At 36.7% G+C, this 19,055-nt stretch overlaps 1 protein-coding gene and 1 long non-coding RNA gene across 4 annotated transcripts in view; one reads left to right on the top strand and one right to left on the bottom strand.

Annotated features, from left to right (window-relative positions):
* Positions 1 to 1,979: 1,979 nt before the first annotated feature.
* LOC111508676 (peptide transporter family 1) overlaps positions 1,980 to 19,055 on the bottom strand; it is a 36,655-nt gene continuing 19,579 nt past the window's right edge. For all 3 annotated transcript variants that reach the window (XM_074176265.1, XM_074176267.1, XM_074176266.1), the window contains 5 exons: positions 16,031 to 16,113; positions 12,280 to 13,019; positions 10,527 to 10,716; positions 6,772 to 7,011; positions 1,980 to 2,430 (listed from right to left, as the gene is read on the bottom strand). In XM_074176265.1, the coding sequence (XP_074032366.1) occupies positions 2,239 to 2,430; positions 6,772 to 7,011; positions 10,527 to 10,716; positions 12,280 to 13,019; positions 16,031 to 16,113 (1,445 nt within the window). In that variant the 3' untranslated portion in view covers positions 1,980 to 2,238. The remainder of the gene's footprint in view (positions 2,431 to 6,771; positions 7,012 to 10,526; positions 10,717 to 12,279; positions 13,020 to 16,030; positions 16,114 to 19,055) is intronic.
* LOC141482668 (uncharacterized) lies at positions 6,887 to 10,995 on the top strand. Its single transcript, XR_012465647.1, has 2 exons — positions 6,887 to 7,024; positions 10,684 to 10,995. It is a non-coding gene; the product is annotated as an uncharacterized lncRNA (long non-coding RNA).

The raw sequence follows: 19,055 nt of genomic DNA, 5'->3' as shown, positions 1-19,055 counted from the left end.
TTTCTTTATTTTAAAACAAAATGAACGATGCATGCCAGGAGTAATTAGGTCAAGTAGTTCTGAGAAGGTTTTTGGACTCATCCTATACATACCTATATTTAAATTTAACCAGGTCATGGAGGTCCCTTGCAGCTACAAACATTCTTCGTTCAAAATTTTTTACAAAATATGGGTGTACCCAAAAACATCTTCTTTGTCTCCTACGAGAATACCAAGAAATGCTAACATCCTCGTCTTCTGACGACTCTATTTCGACTCGATTATAGAATCATCAATTGTAACTTGGAACTAATTGCATGAGTCGGTCGTGTGAGTTGCGTGTGTAGCTGCCGTACAGATGCTTTCATATGGAAAGGTGGAAATCTTGCACCTTGAACAATACCAATATCGACCAACCAACTATAATCATTTCAGTATGCCATTATGGCTTCCTCAGAGGATATTCCAGAGAATGGTCCACAGGTACGGTTTCAGAGAGCTTCCTCTGGCTGGTATGTGGGCAACTCCCTGAAATAAGTTACAAGAGATCTACTTCTCAAGTCGCACATTTGTGTTGTTCACCTATCTGACGAAGGTAGACGCATACTGACCACTGATCCGGTCTTCATTAGATTGAGGAAAATATACTAAGGTCTGTCAACCTTGGCGTGGAACGATCTACAGGACCTACGTAGTCCTCTGAGGTTGATTTGAAAAGTTTAAAAAAAATCGGTACATTAGTAACTGTAGTTATCCCCGTGGATTGGGCTACCTATCGGCCGCGTCCCCAGGTGGCGGATAGGGGAACGGCCAGAGGACTGGAGGCCCTGTCCGTGAAACCAATGTGGTCTTACGAACGGGGTCACCGGACTCCTGGTCAGTGGCAGAAATAAGTAGGGTGAAGGGAACTAAGACCCCTCAAAAGCTTTTGCAAAACATGCAACCGTGGACCAGCCTACCCCAGCTAAGGTGTAAGGAATCGTGCGACAGCTGAATGGCGGCAGGGTGATATGCGGTCACTAGCGATCCCCTTGGGGAACTGGGCGAAACCTCATTGTGATCAGCCTACCTCTGGTAATGCGGGGTTCTGCCAAAGGTGACCAACTCTTTCCTTGCTACTCGTGGGAACACATATGAATGAAACAACACAAAAACAGAAACAACAAAAACGAAAACCAATCCCGAGGCTGGACTGAAGTGCTCACCTCAATCTAAGGTGGTGGCTGGGGACGAACAGAAATGTCCACCCCTATCTACCGCTTGGAATGAGGCTGGATATAGCAGATCACCTCCAACAGCCAGGACAATTTCTGCGGCGGCAAAGGCAAGGAACCGGCTGCCCTGCAGGAAAGCTCCCTCACTTGTGCACCTCCACGGAGGGAACCCCAAGAAGGTTGAAGAAGCCGCGCAACGACAGTAATATCGCTGCACCTTCCAAAACCTTCGCGGAGGCCACCGTGAGACACCTCAAGGTTGCCAAAGAGAGTGTGTGTTCGGCGAGTCTTGGCCTACACCTGCCAATATGAAGGACATGTGTCATAGTGACCTGTTCACCTTCCTGGAAAGGACAGGATAGACGATGACCTAGGAGGAGAACTCCTCGGGAGGATGTAGAATGGGTCACATGTGACCTAAGTGCTGTGAGTCTACACTCACCCTTTCTACTCTACAGATACCAGATATACAGAGCTGTAGTTATCTTTGTATTTCACCTTGTTGATATGAGGGACTTTGGTGGCTGACGAAAAACTGGTTTTCATGGGATTTATGTCCGATAATGCCATAGAATCTGCTCCAACCTGGACTTCCAATTGGCAGACTACTTTACCCATGGGTTTTTTACCTTTTGTTTGCCATAATGAGCAATTTATGTTTTCCACTCATGAAATCGAAAACATTGTTACATTAACGAAATGTTATCTGGAAAGAAATTTCATTCTGTAATGCTATCTCATCATTGATATCTTAAGGATTCAGGAATATAGTAAGAAAAAGTACAATTATTTTATTCGACTGATATATTTACAAGTGAATTATGTACATTTTGCATAAAAATCGCATACATTATTGAATAAATAAATACACTCTACTGGTATACGTTAAAATTGTTCGGAAAATGGATCCTTTCAGCGTTGTTTGCAAGTTTTTGTACCTAGGTACTTGATATGATGAATATTCTGACTCGCTACGAGGTGCCTTATATAGAAGTCTCAATTAAATATCATTTTTCAATCACACAATGTTTGCACACCATACGTCTCACTTTTCTTTATACGTGGGATTATCTAACCCTATTCTTATCACTTTGTCGTCATCTCCATCTTCATTTGTCTCCCTTAGTTCCTCCACTTCACTAGTCTCCACTGTTACGTACTTGTATTTCATTGCCAAGAAAGTGAATAGAATCATGTCCACTACCATCAAACCAGTATAAAGGAAGAAATCATTGGACTGAAAAAAAATATATTTTTGGATTATAGAATGATACAAACTTTGAAGCCATTGTCTTGAAATAGAATCAGTTAGATAAAGAATGCTTCACATTTCATTGGATAACTTAATCGAAACGGAGAAATCCTGGTGAGTTTCAATGTTGTGAGTTAACCCTTAGATGCATATTGCTTTTCGGCAACACACTTTCTACTTTCTATTATACCATTAAGACTCACGCTAGCGCAAATATTAATTTGCTGCATGATGAATCCATTCGACAACGAAATACTTTATAATAGGCTACAAACTTTTGTTGGTAGATGGCGGCCATGTCAGAGTATTATTGACATTTCTCAGTCTGCAGACAACTTTTGAGTAATGTGCTTATATCAGTTTTTCTATTGACTATAGTTTGGGTCAGAGACGTGTTTCGTTTCAAAAAAATTTTAGAAATTTTACCGGTTTAAGTGACGACGACATTGATTTTAGCAATACAGATAGCGATGGGGATGGTTTTTTGCCCGAAAGTGAGGATAAAGTAGAAGTGGAACACGCTGAAAAAAGTGCTCGAGGAATTGGTGTTCTAGAAGATTCAGAGGACGTAGAAGATAACTTGCCTATCTCTTCTTTCTGTTCGTTGATACGAAGTAAGGACCCCGTAAAAAAGATATACTTTGGAAATCTAAGTCTTTAATCTTGAATGATGATCAGCTGAGGTTCCATGGAGACAACAAAGTTTCAGAAGAAACTTCAGCCTTGGAACGGTCGTTATAGTTATTCAATTACTTTTTGTCGAGTGAGTTGGTAAAAAAAATTGTTGAAGAATTCAATTTGTATGCTGTTCAAATCGAAATTGATAGAACCATTCTCCTTTACCAAAAATGAGATAAAGCGTTTTTTGGTATAATTATATATACTTCATTAGTAAACATGCCCAACACGAGGCCATTTTGAAGTGATCAACTAAGATTTGCACCAGTAGCTGATGTAATGTCAATCAACAAATTCGAGATGATAAAAAGGTTTCTACGCTTCAACAATAACTACTCTTTCATACCCTTGATCATCCAGCACCTGATAGGCTTCACAAAATTAGGCCAATTGTTGATTGGTTAAACAACAGATTTCTGCTGTTACCTTGGAGCAAAATCTCAGTATTAACAAGCATTATATGAAACAATATATGCCAATGAAGCTCCACCAATGGGGATTCAAATTGTTTGTTATGTCAAGTATTTCAGGATTTGCCTATAAATTCGAAATATATGCTGTCCAAGAACAAAAAGAAGTGCCAGTTGATGAGCGTGACCTTGGAGTAACATCTAGTGTCGTTTTACAGCCCACAGAATAATCTATGAAAGATGCTAGTCGTGGTACAAGTCATGAATTTGTTGCAATAATTGATAGTGTGGATGTTTCATCTGTTATTTGGAAGGACAATAAATATGTGACATTAGTATCCTCATTTGCTGGAAAAAATCCAATTTTGAAAGTGAGAAGATATGATAGAAAGGAAAAAAAGTAATAGAGGTTGATTGTCCATATATTATCACCGAATACAACAAACATATGGGAGGCGTGGATCTGTTGGATAGCTTTATGGAAAGATCCACCTACTACCTTTTAAACTTGACCTTAGTGAATTCTTGGTTACTTTACAAGCGAGTTCATTCTAAGAAGCAACCTGGATGCAAATTATTAAATCAAGTCCAATTTCGTTCAGAAGTAACTTGTGCCATATAAGATCAGCTACCACTGAACGCGATCGCTCTGGTAATAGTTTAGAGCAAGAAATTGAAAATAAGAGAAAGAGAGGAGTGATGAAGCATATTCCGCCAGCGCAGCGGAAGTTCGCGCTGACCAAACTGGGCATTGATAATAAGAAAATGAGATGAAAGCTATCCAACTGCAGAGGATTTACCCATAGCAAGTGTAAAAATTGCAGTGTAGAACTATGAATCAATAAACATAATAATTGTTTCAAAAAATTTCACATTTAATTTTTTATCATAATATGCACGTAATGCGAAATATTGCCATTTGGATACAAACCTTTTTTCAAATAAAAAAATTGTTCAGAATGGAATATCATTTTTTTTCTATTTTTCCTTGTATCAGTAATACTCTTACTTCGTAAGAAGGTATCATCTTTCCCTCCAACCGATTTCCTGGAGTCTTTGAAGTCCACTAGATACTCGTTAGGACAAGAGGATTGTTCCGAATTCTTGGGCTTCTTGTTGAATACTCTTCGTGAGCAAAACAATAGCAAAATCAATACTCCTGACCGCTCTGGACTGAATGATTCCGTACTGCCCATCTCGTCTTGTGTTTGTAAATCGCACAAACGAACGGAGTCACCAACAGGAGCCTACCGCACATTTGTGATTTCAATTAGGAGACCTAGAATTTCTAGGATATCATAACATCACCGCGGAGGCAGCTACAGCTACCTGCGTGACTTCCGAGTCCAGGATATAAATATATAGAAGGAGGTGTTATCGAGTGTATATGATTTAATTCAAAAAGGAAAGGATTAGTCGGAACAGCACTCAAGAAAAATTATTGGCAAACCGCGGACACGTGTTTCTGGCTATTGGCATCATCTGCGCGGTGTAGCCAAGTGCAGAGATGGGCAACACTTGGTTGTCAAAAAAGAAAAAACAGCACAAAAGAACGGAGTCACCAACAGGAGCCTACCGCACATTTGTGATTTCAATTAGGAGACCTAGAATTCCTAGGATATCATAACATCATCACGGAGGCAGCTACAGCTACCTGCGTGACTTCCGAGTCCAGGATATAAATATATAGAAGGTGTTATCGAGTGTATATGATTTAATTCAAAAAGGAAAGGATTAGTCGGAACAGCACTCAAGAAAAATTATTGGCAAACCGCGGACATGTGTTTCTGGCTATTGGCCTCATCAGCGCGGTGTAGCCAAGTGCAGAGATGGGCAACACTTGGTTGTCAAAAAAGAAAAAACAGCACAAACGAACGGAGTCACCAACAGGAGCCTACCGCACATTTGTGATTTCAATTAGGAGACCTAGAATTTCTAGGATATCATAACATCACCACGGAGGCAGCTACAGCTACCTGCGTGACTTCCGAGTCCAGGATATAAATATATAGAAGGTGTTATCGAGTGTATATGATTCAATTCAAAAAGGAAAGGATTAGTCGGAACAGCACTCAAGAAAAATTATTGGCAAACCGCGGACATGTGTTTCTGGCTATTGGCCTCATCAGCGCGGTGTAGCCAAGTGCAGAGATGGGCAACACTTGGTTGTCAAAAAAGAAAAAACAGCACAAACGAACGGAGTCACCAACAGGAGCCTACCGCACATTTGTGATTTCAATTAGGAGACCTAGAATATCTAGGATATCATAACATCACCACGGAGGCAGCTACAGCTATCTACGTAACTTCCGAAATATATATATATATATATATATATATATATATATATATATATATATATATATATTATATATATATATATATATATATATATATATTTATTTGACTGGCTATTATATAACTATAGGTTATTTTTGAGTTGGGTATTTCAGTCAATCTCTGCGGGCTAAGAAAACACTATTTTTTCGAGCCCCTCTTGCTAGAGGTCATTCCGAATCGAATGAGCCCTAGATCATAATTTTCTGTGCCCTTGGACAGAAGTTCCAAAAAAGGATCTTGTGACCCACACTATAATGGCATCAATATATTTGTAGAAAGATGCCTCACTAGGACATTGTTTCTAACCCACATGCACTTATTACACAATCATCAAAAACCCAATAATAACAACAATGATCCCAATGTTATTTTTAAGGTTCTGTCATGAGAAGAAAGCTTTTTCTTCTTGAATATTGTTGATATACTAAGCTATATCTGTTATATATCGTTTACATCGTTCTCTATAATTTTCGAGGTCACTGATACTGATAGTGAAGCAATTTGTCTGTAGTAGTTAAATTTTCTTGCCTTTTTGGGAATGTCTTGCAGCAAGAATGAAAAATAATATCTTGTAACACAGGTCGAATAATCTACAAAGTAGTGGAACAATTTCATTGTTGACTTTCAAAATTGTATGTAATCAAATGTGGAGAGGATTTCGTTCGTTACTTAGACTTCCGTCCTATTAGTAAACGCACTGATGATGCCGCATTAATAGACGAAACCGTTGGTACTTCAGATACCATTCGACCATGGCCTACTAGTCCAGATTCTGTACTCTTCAATCTCCAGTCGCTTTTTATGTCTATTTGATTGCTTTTGTTGTTATTTTCAGTCCAACTTTACAGCATTTTGTCAAGTCAAGTTAAATTCATTCTAGATAAGCTCAACTTCTTACCTGCTTTTCGAATATTTTCGCAGACTCAATTATGACAATGATCAAGTTTCCGAATGCAGTCGTCAGGAGCCAGCAGGCTTGCATCAAGGATTTCATGGAACTTGGCGCTTGCGAGTATGAAAATTCCAAGCCGGTGATGGAAAACATAATTTCTCCAGCAGTGATGAAAACGTATTGGGGAAGCAACCACAGCATATGTACACTATTGGGTTTTGTAACCGTAATCACCTTGTGCTGCTTCTGTAAAGAAAAAGTGAGCAAATGTGACAAATTAATGATAATAATAACAAATTTTCGAAAGAGATTAGAAATATCACAGTTTGAGGCGAGATTTTCATAGTGAACACAGGTTTTGAATACGGAAAAGGTTTGTTTTCCGAAACTTTAACTACTAAAAGAAAGCTGAGAATCAATAAATAATTTTTTCAATTAATTTTTTTCAATTTGTAGGCAAAATTTATGAACACGAGAAGTTACTGACTAATTGGACTCTCCAGTAGTTTATATTACGGGGTAAACTTTTCAGTGTGCCCTTTACTATATTTCAGCAGATTCTCTATTGATTCATCTTCCATTTTTTTCAGATTGTGGAAAATGATAAACCCAAAAATGCAGTGTGAAATATTGAGTCCTCCACAAAAAAGCCGTTCAAAGAATATTTACAAAATTATCTATCCATCATTATATACCACGACACAATAAAATAAAAATGTATTGAGATATGGAGCTAAAAACACATGACATTAAAACGGACAAAACTTTCTCACCGGAAGAACTTTCGCCAATGAGGGTCAGGCAAAAACGGCCTTCGTCGACGTCATAGAATCTCGAGCACACAATTTTTATGATGACGCCACTTGTGTTACGTTGGCAAACGTGCCCTGATTTAAATGGGGATTATTTTGATTGAATTGATTGAGTATCCACTGAGATATTACACTTTAAAGTAGACTCATAAAAACGGACAAAATTTTTGAAACAACCCAATAGAATTATAAGTGGACCACTACAGCTACATTCTAGTCTTCGAACAATAATAATTATTACATTGATTATTTAAAAGCATAAAGGTGTCCTAGGTTAGGTCTAGTTTAGGTTAGGTTGGGTCTAAAGTGAGTGGGTCTACTCGATCATTCACTGCAACCCGCAAGGGTTTATTGTGGCTCACACCTATTCACACTCGACCAAATAAATCCAGCTTCTTAACGAAGCCGATTAGTTTGTATGGTGAGTGGTCTTTCAGGTCAGATGGTAAGATTACGGCTCTGCCGAACTCCAAAAATCTGATTCGGTCCCCATAATATGGGGGTTCCATAATATGGAACCCCAGACAGTGTATTCTCGAGCCATTCATCCATTAATCTTTCTTGGGATTCAAGCCCCGTATTGTTTGAAACTGGGTTGGAATCAAATGGTTTGATGATGCTCTGAGAAGACCGAAAATAAACAAAACTTATTCGTTCCAGAATCACTTTGAAGCAAATGGTCATCGTTTTTCCTAGAAAATCGGGTTCTAATGGTACCATTGAAAGAATCGAGGATTTTTTACGTTAATCAACTGTTTTCCAAGACTAACAGTCCAGATTAGGAAAAAGGCAATATCTTCCTCATCTGGCATATAATTTAACGATTTTTTTCTGCTTCCAAATGTTGAAAATACAAGGAAAATCATTTTCGAAGCCTGATAGTGGTTTTTCAGGACGTCAAAACATATGCTTTCAAAATATTTTTCATGTGTTCTTCCCCACTTTTGAATGAAAAAGAACTGCTGGTGGTTTATGAAGATTTAAAAGGATTTACGTAGAGTCATATATAATAGGTATTGTATACTTCAGTGCCGAAATTACCACAGACCAGTTGGTATTATTGACAGGAACAGTATATTGAAAAACGTGGAGGTAATATTTCAAATGTCCATCAGTCATGACCAGCGACTCTGACACCGAAGCCAAATTTTATTGACTTTCGTTTGCAAATTTTAAATTCGTTATGATAGGGATCCCTGTTTTTGAAATTTAAATACTATGTTAATCACTGACAATTTAGCTTACTATAGGTGAAATAGTATTTACAATCGGTTGAGTAGTTTTTCAATTTATCTATTACAAATGAACAAACATTTTCTCTCCATAATATTAGAATATATGCAGTGACGGCTCGTGCATTGGAGAACAGGGGAGGCTTAAGTCATATAGACTATATACACACAGAAAAACCCGCCGGAGGCGCGAAAATTTTTATGTTGTTGCACGCTTTGCTTAATACTTAAGTTAGGGCATCTGCATAACAATGCGTAAAAAGTGCATGAGGAGCTATGGACTTTATTTTAGTTTGTAAACCATTTAAATGGCCGGCCATGACCGCATCCCCATCATAGGTTTGCGCAATTAACTTTTGCCTAAAATTATAGATATCACACGTACGAATTAAAAAATTAAACAAATCGTTAGCTGTGCGCCCAGATGAAACATCATGAAAACCCATAAAACGTTCTACCACATTACCATCTTTGACATCTAAAAACGATTGAAAGTTGTGATTTTCAGGTAATATTGGTAGTTTCATCAATTTCCCATGCAAAAAAAGAAACACTTTCAATTTCCGTGTTTATATTTTCCTTAATAATGTATGCCACACTGTCTATAATAAGCTCATTTTGGATGGTTTTTGAGGTGGCCGAAAAAACGCTACCGTTTAAAAAAGTGCCAAATTGTGAATCATATTTGCCCCATAACACGAGGTACATTTTTTATATTGAAATAGGAGTATCCTATTTTAGACCACGTTTGGTATTCGGTTTGTACGGGAAATAACACACAGGGCCAACAAAAAAGTTTTTCTCGTTTAATGGAGCCGGTTAACCAATCGCATTTATCGTACCAACTAATATTAAATCCACGATTTTTTCGATTATCTGACGATTTAATTGAAATCAAATTTGGTTGAGGCCTTTCCAGAGTTTTAATAATGTAAAATTTATTATCATAAGATAAAGACTTAAAATTATTTGTCAGCAACCAATCGACTATATCGTCAGATTTTTTAATTTCGTCCAACTTATCCATAATAAATGAAAAAAAAAAAACTTATCGAAAAGTGAAAACCCGAAAACACCTTGAAATTGAAAGAAAACACTTTACAAACACATTAAAAATATTATCAAAAAGCACTGCTATATACACAAATATTATCAAGAAACACTGAAACGATTTACCGGAATATTTTTTAGTCCTGGTCCGTCACGGTATCCCGTCTGAATAATTGAATAAAAAACAAACGCATTCGTACACTAACGGAGACCAACTGGAGGCAAGCCTCCTCTGACGCTATAATTTCTGCAACTGAAATTACAAATCGGGACGTATGTCTCTGGTTGGATCGGTCTTGTGGAGCCTGTGTTTTTTAAAGCGGTCGGAGGCTTGGCTCCCTTGCAACGTATGGCATTTATTATTTTGGCTTGATAGTTTATTCGTTATTCGTTCATGGGCGGTGCGTTTGAGTTTCGTTGATACGTACTACGTAGTGAGTGATAGTGTTTTTTCGGGCATATTATGTATTTATATTAAAAATTAATGGTAAAGTAATGATACCCAAGCACTTTTAGAAAAAAATAATCATAATTATTTGTCAATATCTTTTAATTTATTGCGATGAATAGTCTCAAATTTTATGGGGAGGCTAAGCCTCCCTTGCCTCCTCTGACGAGCCGCCGCTGAATATATGAACTCTAAAAGTGTATGAGATTTGGTACTTACTTCATTCAACATGACTGTATAAATTCCCCCCAAGGAAAACTTGAAAGAGAACCTTTCCCCATTTCTTCTTCCAAATTCATATTTTCCCGGTTCTTCTAAAGATACTAGCCCATCATTTCCAGCTAAAACGGCAACTGAATAAGTTTCCATTGTGTAGGTTACGTTTTCATCAGCTGAGTAATCCAACGTCCTTCAGAAGAAACAAAAGGGAATTAGAGGTTGTTAAACTATTTTCAAATGGTATCACGTGGAAAGTGCTTCAATTTTCTGGAAATATAGAGATATGGTTGAACTAGTCTGAAGAGAGGATTTTTAAAGGAGAACATATATTGTTTCACATTCGTTATGGTAAAAAAGTTACGAGATTGCAGAGAAGTCATTCCACGTAATATCTGAAAAATGTATCTCAAAATTTCAGTAAAATATCAAATATTTCTTGTGATTGCTATTGAATGAAGAACTTGAAGTTCATACCAGTTTGTTATTGAACCATTTCAAATAATTGAAAGTGAAATTTTTGGTATTCTGCTGAAGATTTTGAGTCCAACTACATTTCAATCACAAAACCGTTTATGAAGAAGTCGTAATATATCGGTTAGAAACAAACTTAACAAGTGCAAGGGAATTGAGTTTATTGTAAATATCGTTATTTGATTTTATAATTGATCTGGAAAAATTTGAAAAATTTTCAATGATTTCATTTTGAGTGTTTCCAAAAGTTTTGCTATTCGTTTACATTCTCACTCACTCCTAACTGAAATGGTAGCTTATTGAATCTCCCGTGGGTATTATGAGAACTGAACTATATACAAATATGTGTAGATCATGAGAAGTAATTTTCAGACACAAACTGGGAGAAAACCTCTCTCGACACAGCTACTTTCATAAAAACATTGAATTACACGAATGAAAATTTGGAAACAAATACGTGTCTATGAATACTCTATTCAGTTTGTGTTCCAAACATTCATTATGGACTTGAATCAGATATATTTACAGTATTCACACAATATTGTAAATGAAAGGGGTGAAATTTCACTTACACGGAACACTGTCATCCTCACTTGGGGACATCGGTATAAGACAGTCATCTTAGCGGTTTTTCAGCACCAGATCAGATAAATATTATAAGAAAAAGCACTCAATTGATACATAAAATTAGGAATGAGTTCAATCTATTCATTAATTAAATTGATTAAATCCCAGCCATACGAATCTTGTTTAAATTGAAAGAGGTATATTTTTAGAAGAGATTAATTTTTAGTTAAGATAGGTTTTGGCTTTCTACTTCCCCATCTTTATATAAAAAAATATGGTAATCATAATGAATGTTATAATGAATTGTCAGAAGGAATTAAAATCTGAAATAAACAAAATATTTTTCAAGAACATCAAAGATGAAAAAGTAGAAAGACAAAATCTTCATTTCCCAAAAAATAATTTCTCCTAAAAATATAACCCTTCCTTCCCTTCCCTAGTTGATATCTCAAAGTTATTTCTTTGCATGATCTACAAATCTTTGTATAGAGTAAATTTTTTGAAATTGTGCTTCCTTTTTTCCATTTCTTTCGAATGAAGATACAGAAGTAGAAACCCGAAACTTTTCTTCCCAAAAAAAAATTGTTATTGATTTTTACTTAACATATGTCAACTTCCTAATACCAGCATGTGTTATTTTTTAAAGATTTTCACTGAACCAAAACAAAATGAATGAAAATTATTATTCAACCATTTCGATATACTGAAAACTCACCTCACTCTTGGAAAACCAATTTCACTTTTCGCAATCTCATCCAGGTAGTAATGAATTTCACCATTTGCGAAATAAATACCATACGAATTTCCTCCTTTTACCGGGACGGATATATTTCGAACACTTTCGCAGGCTGCACAAGATAACCGGAAGGTTAAAGTTCTGTGTTCCAAAAGCTCAATGTCGGTTTTCTCGTAGTAACCCATACTTTCAATACTCTGATTCTTCAAGTTGAGTTCATCCACGGAAATAGATACATTGTATGGAGACGGATTGTATATTCGCAGCTGAATATTTCCTTCAGATGGCAAGATTGGGTCAGTATTTTCCAAGGCAATTGACACCAAAGCAGACAAGGCAAACGCAACAGCTGCTAACATGCCTCCTGCAGCCATTCTTTGCAGTGGAGTCTTCAACAAGTTGCACTTCGACAGGAGAGGATAAACCCAGTAAGAGAACATTGGAATGAAAGCTAGAATAAGCAGCGGATTAACCACTTGCATCTGGTCAGGAAGGATGGTGTAAAATCCCATGTCTCCATCCATTCGAACAGCTTGAAGGGTCCAACCTGACCCTTGCTGGTGGGATAGCGTCCAAAAGAAGGGAAGAGGAAGATAAAGTACCAGAACACTTAGAGTGGATTTGATGTCGGTCACCAATTTGGCGCCATATTTTTCTTCTGCGTGATCAATCCAGTGGTCCTTTTTGTCTTTCGATCTGATTTTCTTTTTGATTGCGTACTGAAACAGAAATAGTTGGATTCACCTAGTCCAGCGGTTCCCAAACGTTTTATTTCCGGGACCCATTTCAGCCTGAACATTTTAGCCGTGACCCCCGTTTTAGCGCAGGTGTCTGTGAGGGGAAGGGCAAAGGTAGAGGGGCTAGCTATAGCAGAAGCAGTGGGTGGGGCGGTCCTTAGGTACCCAAGATCGGGCTACAAAGAAGAGCTGAGTATTACATCTTAACATCTGTGGCTCTGAGAATTATCATACCCTTTGCAACACCCTTTCTCTGCGAACTCGGATTTTCTATATTGGTCAACATTAAAACTTAGCCAAGAAATTGGCTGGACGTTGGAGACGACCTTATTGTATGTGCATCTAAAATTTTCGGGTATAATCCAACGCTGTTCGTGGTATTAGCCAGTGAAGTAGTTGTTTTCTGAAAGGTGTCAGTCCATTCAACCTACTGTGGGCTTGCACATTTTAAGTTCATTTCTTTAGATTTGAAACTGAGCCAGATTTTAAGAAATTTTTTGACAAAAACAGGCCCATATTTCTCATTGAAGAAGTCATTTTTACTTAGAAATTACATATCAGAATGATTGAATGATTATGTTTTGTTTGACAAAATCTGTAGAATATATAGTGGCCGATACTTGATGAAAATCTATATTAAAACTCATAAATAAACTGTATTCATGAGTATTTTTATATAGTGATATTTTGTGATATTCAAAACTGTCGATGGCCGTCTGAGTTTGAGTACAGAGTTAACCATCATTTATATACATCTCGCGACCCCTTTGCGAATGACCCGCGACCTCTCCGGGAGCCGCGACCCCCAGTTTGGGAACCGCTTACCTAGTGTATTGCTACCTATTGTATTACTCTACCACTCAAATAACAGCCCTCGTTAATAAAAGCTAATGAATTTCGTCGTTCATCTGTTGACAGTTTCAGTCATTTTGGACGTCCAAAAACGTGTTCGAATTAACATTTCCAACGCTCTGTTGGCGCAGTTTAGGCGCAATAAATCCGAGTTTTGACGCCAATTAATTACTGTAGATGTAAGTTGGACACACCATTATACGCCAGAGACCAAAATACAGTCCAAACAGTGGACGGCAAAGGTGGAACCGGCTTTAATAAAAGCAATTTTTTTTTGGCTGGGAAAGTGATGGCGACTGTTTTTTGGGATAGTCAAAAAGGAAAATTCATTACAGGAGCATACTGCTTATCATTACTTGCGTAAAAACGGCCACATTTGCAGAAAAAAAAATGTGTTTCACTAAGATAACGCCTCACTCACCAGATCTAGCCTCAAGCGACTTCTTTTTGTTCTCTCATCTGAAAACTGCGCTCATCTGAAAACTGGCAGTCAAATATATGCGTAATTCCGCATATATTTGACTGCCAGATTGATAGACCAACATACATCTAAAGCTCCACCGTTTGTTCAAAAAAAGAAAAAACAAATTCTATTAAATACTTGTAACGAAGATATCGCTGAAAATAAAAGCATGTCTGATGAAGCAGGTACACAGGGAAATACCTTTGATGTTGGAAATCGAGTTAATAAACAAGTTTTTCGAAGATCAAAAGCTACACAGACCGTAAATATTATATACCTACCACAGAAAAAGAAGGACAGTGAGAATTCGAGTATATCAGACATGACTTCTGTTGATACATCATCAGATTCTACTTTGTCTGGAATATTTGTTCAAAATTGGAATTCGAAAAACAATGTTTGTTTGAAGGTGATTGACAATGTTTTATGATGAATTTCACTAGTTCGGACTTCCATTGTCTACTGTACAAAATGATTCGAAATCCCTGAAACAACTTAAAAAGAAGAATTAAAAATGAATAGCTGAAAATAACAATTATATTAAGCAAAAAAAACCTGACGTGAGATAATAGTGAAATAAAATACAAGTAAAAATAGAACAATTGAATAAATAAAAAATAAAGAAATGAAAAAAGAAAAATAAAATAAAAAGTGGAGAGATTTCAAGTCACGTTAGTTCGCGACGTTTCGATTGTTAGTATCTACAATCGTCTTCGGGTGATGACTGGACTGATTCCTCCGAGAGATGACTATTTATAGGTCGTTCGAGTACTTTCACTTATCCCCGCTTTAGATTTTCCGCTTCACTGGTTCCGTGGGAGATGACCGTTTTGGCGGGAGTTGGGAATTTTTCGCTTGATGATGGGTTTCCATATGTTGCGTATTTCTACGCTGGCTTGGCTGAATACGTTGTTGGACAGCATGTATGCGGCTTCCCTGAATTTTCTCCTAAACCAGTGTTCCTCTCTGTGCAAGATCTCAGCTTGTTACCACTCGATGTTTTGTTGATGGGTCCAAACATGGTCTGCTATTCTTGATTTGCTGGTTTCCTCTCGCTATGTGTGTTTCTTGTGCTCGGCAATGCGAACATTCAATGGCCTCTTAGTTTCACCAATATAGTAGACAATGGGAGTCCGAACTAGTGAAATTTGAAAAACAATATTGAGGCTAAGATCTATTCACGTCATGGAGAAAAATCCGAAATTATTTTTTGGAATCACAAGGGATTATTCATTATAGAACTTTTGTCTCAAAAATGCCTGTCACCTAGAATTGATATATACATTACTTTGAAGAAAATTAAATTGAATTGATGATAGCAGCGATTCATAATAATCTCCAACTACAGCCCGGTTGCCACCGTTCGTTGCCTGGTGTGACGTCAAGATGTACCGCTCTTGCTCAGTTGTTAATTGACATATAAACCGAAAAAAATTGTGGGAGATGATTTAATTTTATAATATATAATTTAAAAACAAACTAAAATAGCCATAATGAGCCCATTGTTGTCTGACTCAAAATCATAATCGAAATATCACGTTATACGAGAAAAACATTTCCCTACGGAGTTTTCCATTAGAAAAAGTTATCTCCCGATTACGATCTGCCTGCATACTATTGAATTCAATAGTATATTGATTATACTCCCAACAAAATTATTCAAAAACTTGATACTCACTGTTATGCAATTAGAAACATCTACTATAACATTGCCTCCTGGCTTCTCCAATTTATACATGGGTTTCCCAAGAGCGAAAAGGACTGAAAATGATGAATTTTATGAACATAAAATACATAATTCATATTTTGGATGAACCTGGGTGTACTGAAGTAAAAAATATAGGTCACAATGAAATAGAAATCAGTTGAAAAATTTGCAAGTGAAAATTGAATTATTTCAAGAACAATTTACTAATTTTACCAAATAATGTACAAAACCGCACTATGTGAAAACTTTTTAGGCGTGTTTATCTGAATTCTAAATAGGAACATGTAATAAGAACTCTCTGTGTTCTCATTTAACCTCATTCAAAATCATTCACCAATTTCATCATCGAGAATAAAGTCAACATACCTACTACAGCTTGAATTTCACTAGTTCTGACTTCCATTGTCTACTATGATTTGAAATCCCTGAAACAACTAAAAAAGAAGAATTAAAAATGAATAGCTGAAAATAACAATTATATTAAGCAAAATAAACCTGAAATGAAATAATAGTGAAATAAAATACAAGTAAAATAGAACCACTGAACAAAAATAAATAAAAATAAAGGAATGAAAAAAGAAAATAAAAATAAAAAGTTGAGAGATTCCAAGTAACCTTAGTTCACGACGTTTCGATTGTTAGCATCTACAATCGTCTTCGGGTGATGACTGGACTGATTTCTCCGAGAGATGACTATTTATAGGTCGTTCGTGTACTTTCACTTATCCCCGCTTTCCATTTTCCGCTTCACTGGTTCCGTGGGAGATGACCGTTTTGGCGGGAGTTGGCCATTTTTCGTTTGATGATGGGTTTCCATATGTTGCCTATTTCTACGATGGCTTGGCTAAATACGTTGTTGGACAACATGTAAGCGGCTTCCTTGAATTTTCTTCTAAACCACTGTTCCTCTCTGTGCAAGATCTCAGCTTGGGACCACTCGATGTTGTGTTGATGGGTCCAAACATGGTCTGCTATTCCTGATTTGCTGGTTTCCCCTGGCTGTGTGTGTTTCTTGTGCTCGGCAATGTGAAGATTCAATGGCCTCTTAGTTTCACCAATATAGGATTTTCCGCATTCACAGGGTATCCGGTAAATGCAATTCTTGGAATCGCAGTCCGCATTTGGCGGCCTGGTTTTCGGGAGGCTGATACGGATAGTGTTACCGGATCTGAAGCAGGTTCTGATGTTGTACTTGGAACCAGCAAATCAGGAATAGCAGACCATGTTTGGAACCATCAACACAACATCGAGTGGTCCCAAGCTGAGATCTTGCACAGAAAGGAACATTGGTTTAGGAGAAAATTCAAAGAAGCCGCTTACATGTTGTCCAAGAATGTATTCAGCCAAGCCAGCGTAGAAATACGCAAAATATGGAAACCTATCATCAAGCGAAAAATGGGCAACTCCCGCCAAACGGTCATCTCCCACGGAACCAGTGAAGCGAAAAATGAAAAGCGGGGATAAGTGAAAGTACTTGAACGACCTATAAATAGTCATCTTTCGGAGGAATCACTCCAGTCATCACCCGAAGACGATTGTAGATACTAACAATCGAAACGCCGTGAACTAACGTGACTTTGAATCTCTCAAGTTTTTATTTTCATATTCTTTATTCATTTCTTCATTTTTATTTATTTTTGTTCAATTGATCTATTTTACTTGTATTTTATTTCACTATTATTTCATTTCAGGTTTATTTTGCTTAATATAATTGTTATTTTCAGCTATTCATTTTTAATTCTTCTTGTTTAGTTGTTTCAGGGATTCCAAATCATTTTATATAGTAGACAATGGAAGTCCGAACTAGTGAAATTCATCATGAAACATTGTCAATCGCCTTCAAACAATAGTACAGCTTGTCAAGTCTAGGAAGCGACTTCGAAGTCTCGGCTTAGGACCTCTCTAGAGATGCGGGTGATAGAAAACCCTAAAGACGATCGGAGCTCAGTCTTAACGACCATTTTGTAGTGTCCCCTTCGGTGAAGCATAGTACGCGACAAAAGTCTGTGCTCTAAGAAAATGGCATTCGAATCGAAATTTGAAACGAAAAGTTTTGTGTGGTCAAGCGAGAGAATATATTGCTAATGTACTTTTTTCATGCAACAAGGAGCTGATAATGGCATAAGCATGGATCTGAAAAAAGTACAAGAGCGTTGTGCAACAGCGGCGGGTGTAAGTTTGGTTAGCATTAAAAAAATAGCTCGTGAAATGAAAACAATTGAATTAGTCAATTTTTCATAGAAAAACTGGCGAAGAAATTTTCTCAGAGACATGAGGAAATACCGTGAAGAAGGCCAAACAATGTATTTCATCAGTTCGAACTTCCATTGTCTGATATAATATAAATTGATTTGAAATCCCTGAAAGAAATTGAAAAGATTAGCCGAAAAATAACAATTATTGAACAAAAAACTGAAATTACAAAGAAATAACATACAAGCAACAACCGAAGGAACCCGAAGACGATTGTGGATACTAACAATCGAAACGTCGTGACGTAACTTGGTTTAGAATATTTTAATTTCAAGTTTCATTTCTTGTTAATAATATTTTTTAATTTTCAGCTTACATTGACTTTTCAATTTTTTAAATTTTTATTTTTATTTTTTTTTTAGTTGTTGCTTGTATGTTATTTCTTTGTAATTTCAGTTTTTGTTTATTGAAAATTGTTATTTTTCGGTTAATCTTTATAATTTCTTTCAAGGATTTCAAATCGATTTATATTATATTAAACAATGAAAACAAAGGTCAAACAATAACTTATATGGATGAAACATATATCCATGCTTCACATACATGAGAAGAGTTGGAATGATGGTTTGAATGAAGGGTTACTTGCACCAATTTTAAAAAGGCAGAGACTTATAATTGTGAATGCAGGAGGAGATAATGGATTTGTGAAAAATTCATATCTGAAATTGAAATCCAACACAAAATCGGGCGACTATCATAGTGAACTCAATTACGACAATTTCAAAAAGTTGTTGCAAGAAAT

The sequence above is a fragment of the Leptinotarsa decemlineata genome, unplaced genomic scaffold (assembly GCF_025532065.1).
Source record: "Leptinotarsa decemlineata unplaced genomic scaffold, Ldec_3_MD MMD2_tig00001719_RagTag_RagTag, whole genome shotgun sequence".
Classification (NCBI taxonomy): Eukaryota; Metazoa; Arthropoda; class Insecta; order Coleoptera; family Chrysomelidae; genus Leptinotarsa; species Leptinotarsa decemlineata.
Note: the sequence above shows the minus strand (reverse complement) of the source record. Positions and strands in the feature narration are given on the sequence as shown.